The following is a 9,310-nucleotide window of genomic DNA, read 5'->3' as shown; positions in this document are numbered from 1 at the left end:
AACAGAACCCCCAACCCCCAGTCTTGCTCCCATCCCTCTGCTCTAACCGCTAGACACCACTGCCTTCCCAGAGTTGGGGACAGAACCCAGGAATCCCAAGTCCCAGACCTCTCTCCCCTAACTGCTAGATCCCGCTCTTTTCCCATGTCAGGAACAGAACCCAGGAGTCCTGCCTCCCAACCCCCTGCTCTAGTCCACTCACCTGAAGTGGAAAAAACTAAAATGTCTATTTGCTGCTTACTGGGCTTGACACAGGAGTGGCAGCAGCACTGTGTTTAAATAGACCGATGGAGTCACGGCAGCAGGCTGCGATCTCTCAGCCCCCAGCCTTGTGTGGTATTGCAGCAGACCTGTTGCTGGGCTCATCCAGCATGAAATGGGCTGGGGGTGGCGGCTGGGGCTTTGTTTGGGGCACGTCCCTCCACAGCTTGGGGAGAGGGGAGCTCGGATTTCTGCGTCAGATACTCACAAGTAGCTTGTTGTACTTTGGTCTCTTCCTGTGATCTTTAGTAAGGCTAGAAAGAGAAAACACACAGACGCTTTGGCATCGCCACGCACAACCCACTGCGCTTAGGAGCATTTATAAACTCAGCCACTAGAGGTCAGTCACGCTCACAAAACGTGGTTTGTCGGTGGAGGAGGTATGTGAGCGCTGCCTAGCAAGCAGGCCTTTCCCACCAGCATGGACCTGTCCCACACACTTGGGTTTCTGCTGCCTCACCTTGTGGCCCGCCAGGCAGCGCTGCTCAGTGGCACGAGCACAGAGGCTTGGTGCAGAGAGGGCAACTGAGCAGCTCACAAGGCTGAGTGCCAAGCGCCTGGGACTTAGGGAGCAAACAATGACGGCAGCCGAGGCAGGCCGGTGTTCAGTGCTGCTGTAGAGATGTCACCTCATAGACTCATAGACTTTAAGGTCAGAAGGGACCATTATGATCATCTAGTCTGACCCCCTGCACAGCGCAGGCCACAGAATCTCGCCCACCCCTCTTAGAATAATCCTCTCACCTGTGTCTCAGATATTGAAGCCTTCAAATACTTTGAAGGCCCCAACATGCAGAGAATCCTTCAGCTGTGATCTGTGCCCAGTGCTACAGAGGAAGGCGAAAAACCTCCAGGGCCTCTGCCAATCTACCCTGGAGGAAAATTTCTTCCTGACCCCAAATATGGCGATCAGCTAAACCCTGAGCATGTGGGTAAGACTCACCAGCCAGACACCCAGAAAGTTCCCTATAATGAATGGTCAATTAGTTACCAAGATCATGTTATTTCATCCAACCATCCCCTTATCATAGAATCATAGAACTGGAAGAGACCTCAGAAGGTCGTCAAGTCCAGCCCTCCGCTCTAGGCAGGACCAATCCCATCTAAATCAACCCGGCCAGGGTTTTGTCAAGCCGAGACTTAAACACCTCTAGAAGCTGGCCACCTACCAAGCACCTTTCCTCATGCTCCCCCAAGGAGCAGGAAAGGGTTGTAATCCCTTGACCCGGGGAAGGCACAGAGCCCGACTCAATTTCATCCAGGGAGGCTAGTCCAGAGCAGGGATTTGAACCTGGATTTCCCAGGGCCAAGGTACATGCTCTAATCCCAAACCAAGCACCTAGCTAGGAGACGAAATGCCAAGGGCAGAGACTGGCCTTTACCTGTTACCGAGCCAGCCCCCCTGCTGTCCTGCCCTTTGGCTGTGCACACCCAGATGCACCTACCCAGACCTCCTGTGTGTGTGCATGAGGCCTGGTCACCGGGATGCCCCAGTGCTAAGACTGCCCAGACTCCAGGAAGGTGATCATGCAGAAGGTCTTAACACCATGGCAAGGAGGGGCGAGCCCAGAGCATCTAGTGGCCAGGGCCAGGGTCAGGGCCAGCATTTCTGATGTGGGGGAGCGGGACTTTAACCATGACCCCAGGGGTGACTTTATGCACCTGAAAAATCTAGAAGTGTTTTGCAGATAACTTAGAAATGAGCTGACAGGCGCACTGCATCGGGCTGGAAAGAAAACAGATACAACGGCCATATGTGCAGTGTCTAGGTACGTGTAGAACAATCTGGGAATGACACAGCTAGGAATTCCCAATCCCAAGCCTTGAGGTGGAGCCAGACCTGCTCAGCTGTGTCTTGCCGTTCAACCATTCAGAGCCTTGTTCAGCTCAGCTGTTGGGGATGGGGGAGGAGCCTGTGCTTTGGGATCTGCAGGGATAAAGTCCCATATGAGGAAGGGCTGCTGCAGTACCGAGGGGTCTGACAAGCTGGAGCAAGGACAGGAAGTGGTGGGGTGATATCGGAAGTCCAATCTGGATAGGTGGTTAGGAGGGCAAGCACGTAGCCAACAGGCTGGTGTGGACGTGCCCCATGTACTGCTCGTGGTTCCCCTGGCTGGCCTGGAGGCTACTCAGGGCAGATTCTCCGATAGCTCAGGCATCACGGCCTTGTGCTTTGGTGCAGGAGAGGGCGATTCTGCCCCAGCAGCTGTGAAGCTCTAGTGTCACATGGCAGATCCAGCTGGCCGGGGAACTGGCCCAACAGAGCTGTACCTCCCCCAGTTCCTCCTGCGCCCCCAGTGCCCAGTGAGCTGTTCAAGCCGTGACAGAACAGAAGAGGGTCTAGTAGGTGCTGGCCACTGTCATTAGAAATCCACGTGTCAGAGACAGGCGCCTGAGCTGAGCACCGTGATTGCTGGGGGTGCTTGCTGCCACATGGGGTTTTTCCTCCTTGCCACCACCATGCAGCTGTGTCAGGGTCAAAGGTCAGGACAGAGGTCAGAGCTGTGTGCTGCAAAGGCCTCGGGGTGGCACTGACCCTGGCAGAGGCCTGAGCTGTGCCCCATGGGCATGTGAGTGCAATGTTCAGGCAGGCCTCCCAAGAGTCACAGCTGGGCCTGTCAAGAGAGAAACCCTTCCACACACCCGCTAGTGCAGCGATTCTCACCCACGGGCACACCGGGCCTCTAGGTATTGGCTAACTTTTACAACTGACTACATAAAGATCTCCAGCAAAGTCAGTACTACTAAATCGTCAAAGGCTCGTTTATACTGCTCTGAAAGGGAAGCGCAATGTTTCTATTCCAAGTGGGTTTATTTTACTGATACTGTGAAAACGGGAAAGGCGGCAATTCGTCAGTAACAGCGGGACAAGGACACTTCTGTATTTTTACTCTGATTTTCCAGGCAAGTACCTTTTAAGTGAGGTGAAACTCAGGAAATCAATCCCAGACGTCAGAAAAGAGTTACATCCCCTGCTCTCGGGCGTACAACTGGTGATTAGCCTTAACCCCACATACTCTCTCTCCTGCAGTGCTGGGAAAGGCCAGGCCCCGGATTGGTGACACTGATCTGCCAGGGTTCGAGCCAGTGGCGCATGGCTAGACACTGGGTCTGGGGAAGGCCACAGGTTCGCGCTGAGCTAATGACCCTCTCAGCCCCTTATGGCACACACAGCAGTGCTGTACTTTGCACATTTCCTCTGCACTCCGCCACACGGTCTTGTCCCTGCACCCCTTATCCTATGCTGATGCTCACGTGTCCCCCTCTCTCCAGATCCCACCTGTGTCCCTTCTCCTCCCTCCTGTACTCTCTTGTGGTCCTAGCTTCCGGCAGCCCCTCCCCGTGCTCCAGGCACGCAGAGCAGCCAGTCTCCGGTTTCCAGCTGCTGCACACAGCTCACCAGGAACCAGCCACGCAGCCCCTTCTTCTGCCCTGCCCACTACCCGCCCTCCAGCACTTACAGCACCATACAGTGCAGCCCCAGAAGGAGCCGCTCCCTGGAGAAAGGGCACAGGGTCTGGCAGTGTGAGTCCCATGTGCTGTACCATGGAGCTGGCCCACAGAGGTGCCCTTTAGGGGAGCATGGGGCACATCTACCAAAATCTGAAATGGTGCCCCTGCTCCACGGTGGCACAAACCCATCTACTTCAGAGATCACTCACTGAGTCACTGCTATTGAAGCAACAAAGGCTCAAGGGCAGTCTAACCAGGGCATGGCTGCTCTGCGGTGCCCCTGAGATGCAGTGGACAGGTTTCTCCTCGGCTGGGCTCAGGGGCCCAGGAATGGGGTCTCGGCTCCCCAGCAGCGGGACTAGTCACTCACCAGTCTTTAACGAAGGACTGGAAGTCCACAGAGAAGCCCATGTTGTTTGGCAGCAGGGGAGGATCTTCCTGCAAGACCTTGGTGAGCACCTCAAAGTCCGTTTTACAGTTCTTGTAGGGAAACTGACCAGTAGCCAGTTCGACCTGCAGGGGGGAAGAAGGGAAGAGAACAAGGATTCAAACAGAATTAGAGAGTGCAGAGGCCTCCAGCATGCTCTATCTGCAATGCTGAGCTACTTCCATCGAATGCAATGAGACCTGTGAGTGCTCAGACCTCTGGTAATTAGGATCCTGTTAATCAGGAAATTACAACGGTGCCTAAAGCTGCAGACAGGGGCCTTGTGCAATTCATCGATTTGCAGGCCAGAAGGAACTTTCGTGATCATCTTGCCTGACCTCCTGTATAAATCAACCCACAGGTCTTCAAGTGAACCATTTGAACTAGAGCAGATCCTCTAGAAAGGACAATCCAATGTAGAGCCGAAGAACAGCCAATAGACATTTAAAAGTTGCCAGCGATGGCAAATCTACCACAGACCTTGCAAGTTCTTCCAATGGTTAATGGCCCTCATGGTTAAAACTTGGGCCTTATTTCCTGTCTGAATTTGACCTGCTTCAACTTCCAACCAGTGGCTCTTGTCAGAACTCTGTCTGTTCCACAAGAGATCATTCTTGTCACATTTCTGTGCCCCACGTAGGTACTTACCAATTCTGACCAAGTCTCCCCTTCTCTTTGCTAAACTAATCAGAGTCTGGCATTAACTCACTTATTCCTGTGGATTTAGAGGACTGATTTCACTCCCACTGAAGTAAGAAGGATCTTCCTACCTGGCTAGCTTCAAGCACCCTGCTGTGAATATTTTGATCCATGGTTTTGACCCCTGATCTGTTTTATCCCCTGCAGATGAGATGGATTTATCCTGTTGCATCTCACTTAGCCTAGACATGGCCCTAGCCTGTCTATTTCACTTGATTTCTTGTTAGTTTCACTCTCTAGTCCTATGGCCTTAGCAACAAAGGCATTGTGTGTCCTGGTTTCACTGACGAAGGGGAACTTTTATCTTGAAAGAACATAAGAACGGCCATATTGGCTCAAACCAAAAGTCCATCTAGCCCAGGATCCCGTCTTCCAACAGTGGCCAATGACATGTGCCCCAGAGGGAATGAAAAGAACAGGGAATCATCAAGTGATCCCTCTCAACTTCTAACAAACAGAAGCTAGGGATGCCCATCCTAGCTAATATCCTCCATGAATTTATCTAGCTCTTTTCTGAACCCTGATAAAGTCCTGGTCTTCACAACATCCTCTGGCAAGCAGTTCCACAGGTTAACTGTGTGCAGTGTGGAAAAAATACTTCCTTTTGTTTATTTTAAACCTGCTACCTATTAATTTCATTTGGCGACCCCTAATGCTGGGTTATGGGAACAAATAAATAACTTTACTTCACTTTCTCCACACCAGTTATCACTTAAAAAAAGTGTTAGTAGGAACATTATGGTGGTGCCTAGATGTTCCACTGAAATCGGGGCCCTGTTGTGTTCAGCAGTGACTGACAGTTTCTGCCCCAACGAGATTCCACGCTAAACAGACAAGGCAGACGACAGAAAGGATCAGTGTCCCCGTTCTGTGGGTGAGAAACTGAGGCCCAGCTGGATGATGTGATTTGCAGAGAGTCAGTGGCAGAACTGAAATTTGAATGCAGGACTCCTGAGCTTTGGGTGACGTTTCAGCCACAAGACCTGCCTGTTATCTGCATTCCTCTTGCTTAGGCAGTTCCTTTTAAGAACAGGAGTACCAGAAGTTTACGACAGATCCCAGAGCTGCCCCAAAACCTGCATTCCTCGGCCACACAAACCAAACTAAAGCTGCACAGTGTAATTCACAGATTTATGGATTCCAAGGCCAGAAGAAACTCTTGTGATCTAGTCTAACCTCCCATAGGCTATGGCTACACGACAAGTTTTTGCAGCCGAGAGTATGCTAACGACAGACTCATTAGGATATTTTCTGCCGATGCCTTTTGTGCAAGGGGTTTTTGCGCAAAAAGAATCAGTGAAGCCACTTACGTCTTGCGCAAAAACCCCTTTTGTGCAAGATCCTTATGCCTCTCCGGGAGAGGGACAAAAGTTTTTTGTCACTTTTCTCGGGGGGAAGGAGGGGCTTAAGTACAAAATGTGCTGATCCCAACATGGCCCTGTGGGATATTTCCATTTCAGTGAATCTGTTTTCCAACAGAAAAAACCTGCAGGTGAAACCTTGTCAGTCCGCTGGAGATAAAAGCCAGCAGCTGATCTGCCCTTCCCTTACTCTGCAGTGACCAAGAGAATGGTCACAGGGCACCTCTTAGGTCTTTGTGCCTCAAAATCACTGAGCCCCTCATGGGAAATCTCAGCCTTGGGTTCCAAGCAGTGTTTTGCATAGGAAGGTCAAGAAGGGACTTCACTCACCAGGGAGATGCCCAGGCTCCACACATCCGCTCGGATATCGTAGTCTGGTTTGGTGGGATCAGGCGGGTCTATCCTTTCGGGCTGGAAAAAGAAAAGACACGCTCAGCCCAACAGAACTTACCGGGTGGCTAGGATCTTACATTCACCAAACACAACTCACCCCAAATACAGATGGAGGTTATGGAACCATGCCCATATCTACTGATATGCAGCTAGCTCTGGGGTGGACGTAGGCAGCTGTGTAACTGCCAGGCAGCAATGCCACAATGTAGAACAGGAAGTGAATCTATCTACAGATTTCTAATGTGCATATCAATAAAGTCAAGACAACTCATGTAACCCTGTTTTGGATTAAGGAAGGGAATTACCTGGCTGAAATTAGGCCAACCACACTGGGGCTAGCAAAGGAGGCCAGATCCCCAGTAGATCTAAATGGGCCTACAGACACTAGGGACAGATCCCTGACTGGCCTAAATCAGCACAGATTCATGAAACCAACAGAGCTGTCTCCATTTACCCCAGTGGAAGATCCAGGGTGGGAGCTTTCAATAACAAGTAGATGGGATCCTGGTTCACACAGGAAATCTCAAGATGGACAGTGCCTCCTACTGTCATCCGGGGAGCTGGTTAGCTGGCCAGTCTTCAGAGATCTCCCATGGCAATACTGACCAAGCCTCACCCATGCAGCAGGAGAGGAGGCCCCATCCCACAGTACCACCCCACTGCCTCAGGCCCAGGGGCTCCCTCTCTGAGCCGCTGGGGGTTACGACATGGCATGGCCCAGCCCTCACCGCCATGTACGCTGCACAGCCCGCACTCCGGGTCTTGGCCTTCGAGTCCACCAGCCTCCCGCTGATCCCGAAGTCACACAGCTTGATCTGCCCCCTCTCGTCCAGCAGGATGTTGGAGGGTTTGACGTCTCGGTGGATGACGCCGTGCTTCTCCTTCAGGTAGTAGAGCGCCTTGACGATCTGAAAGGCCACAGCCACCCCATGCTGCTAGAGACGGCGGCTCCCAGTCAGCCCAGACACCCCGCTGCCTCCTGGCGTCACCCCGAGAGAATCAACAGGTGGAGGGGCCAGCTAGAAAACCCGGAGGGCCCTGGCTGATACAGAGGAGTGGTGGGCAGCCTGCGGCCCGGGGGTTCTACGTGAGACCCGCGAGACATTTTGTTTTACCGCGCACAGGGGGGCCAGATTCTGCCGCTTTCCGTCTGCGTCGTTTTTCTCCTATCGAGGTGACAGGTGACACGCAGGTAAAGCCAGGGCAGGTGAGGTGAGGTGGCTGCTGACAGGGAGAGCTGGGCGCTCCCTCTGCAGCCCATCACTGCGCTGCCACGGTACAATCAGCCCCTCCCCCACATTCCAGGTTCACAAGTGCAATGAGCAAAGCCACCCGGCCCCAGGAGACCGTCTGTGTCACGACAATCCTGCAGCCCACTGAGATGGAGAAGGGCCACTCACTAGCCTAGGCTGCCCATTGCTGCTCTCTATGCAGCAGGGAGGCCTCAGCCCCTCTGTACACAGCTCTGCGGAGAGCACCCTGGCACCTCATGCTCCGCTCGAGGCCCATTGATCCCACAATTCCTGTCCTGGAGAAGGGAGGAGCCAGCCCCTCTCCCTCTGATGAGATGGGATTGCAGGCCCAAGGCCCGGAGCATGTGGCACTGTGCAGAGAGCACTGGGAACAGGCCCTGAGGCGCGAGAGCGCCCCCTCTGCGCAAAGCCCTCCCAGCTGCCAAACAGCAGAGGCCACTGGGGCATCTGCTCCCTCCCAGCTGCTGACGTGGGAGAACAGTTTGGCAGGTGCCTGTCCCGCGGCATCCAACTCACTGGCCCTTCCCCCACTCACTGCCTCAGAACTCACCGCCACCGTCATCTTCCCCAGGATCCTCTCGGGGATGGGCCCCTGGATGCGCTTCTTCAGCTTCTCTGCACATGTGCCCATCAGCTCCATGGCAATGAAGACGTCCGTCTGTGGGGGAGGCAGACCAAAGCCAGGTTACCACAGGGAGCGATGTGCGCTAGGCCGCCCTCTTGAAGAGACAGATACGTGGAGAGGAGGGGGCTTAGGGTCACAGCGCAGCCCCGGGGTGGGTTGGCAGCAGCGGGACTCAAACCTGGGCGCGCCAGCTCGGACACGCAAGGCAGGGAAGGGCAGCCACCAGGGGGCCACCAGAGCACTCTTACATTGGTGATGAAGGTCCCGAAGCACTGGACAATGTAGGGGCAGTCGTGGCTTTTCAGCACCACGTCCAGGTCCATCAGGATCCTCTTGTTCTCCTCCTTGTTACCTGAGCGCCGCATTTGCTGAAGGGACCAGACAAGAGGAGGGGATTTCAGAGCGGCTGCCTGGGCGGAGAGCCGCCTGCAGGGGGTGAACAGAGTCACCTGCTCTGCCTGCTATGCAGGGACCAGCTAGCTCTTTGCTAATTAAGGCACAATCCCCAACCAACTATCCGTAGTTCAGAGGTGGGGAAACCGAGGCACAGAAATGAGCAGTGACTTGCCCAAGGTCACACGGAGCCAGCAGCAGAGCTGAAAACAGAACCCAGGAATCCCGACTCCAAGGCCCCCTCCTCCAACCTCTAGACCCCACTCCAAAAGCAGAGGATTTGCCAGCCATGGCCCCTCTGTCTCCAAGTACCACTCCTCTCCCAGATCTGAAAATAGGACGCAGGAGTCCTGACATCTAGCACTGCCCAGCTCTGACCACTAGACACTGCTCCTCTTTCAGAGCTGGGAATAGAGCCCAGGAGTCCTGACGCTCTATCCTCTGC

At 53.7% G+C, this 9,310-nt stretch overlaps 1 protein-coding gene across 5 annotated transcripts in view; it reads right to left on the bottom strand.

Annotated features, from left to right (window-relative positions):
* Positions 1-9,310, bottom strand: part of MAP2K7 (mitogen-activated protein kinase kinase 7) — a 65,782-nt gene that overhangs the window by 18,242 nt on the left and 38,230 nt on the right. For all 5 annotated transcript variants that reach the window (XM_075902189.2, XM_089774734.1, XM_075902191.2 and 2 more), the window contains 6 exons: positions 8,721-8,840; positions 8,398-8,505; positions 7,323-7,502; positions 6,532-6,612; positions 4,085-4,227; positions 470-515 (listed from right to left, as the gene is read on the bottom strand). In XM_075902189.2, coding sequence (XP_075758304.1) covers positions 470-515; positions 4,085-4,227; positions 6,532-6,612; positions 7,323-7,502; positions 8,398-8,505; positions 8,721-8,840 — 678 coding nt within the window. The remainder of the gene's footprint in view (positions 1-469; positions 516-4,084; positions 4,228-6,531; positions 6,613-7,322; positions 7,503-8,397; positions 8,506-8,720; positions 8,841-9,310) is intronic.

Source organism: Pelodiscus sinensis, chromosome 31 (genome assembly GCF_052426305.1).
Source record: "Pelodiscus sinensis isolate ZL-2025 chromosome 31, ASM5242630v1, whole genome shotgun sequence".
NCBI classification, from domain to species: domain Eukaryota; kingdom Metazoa; phylum Chordata; order Testudines; family Trionychidae; genus Pelodiscus; species Pelodiscus sinensis.
The sequence above is the reverse complement of the archived record's forward strand: the minus strand, read 5'-3'. Positions and strand labels throughout refer to the sequence as shown.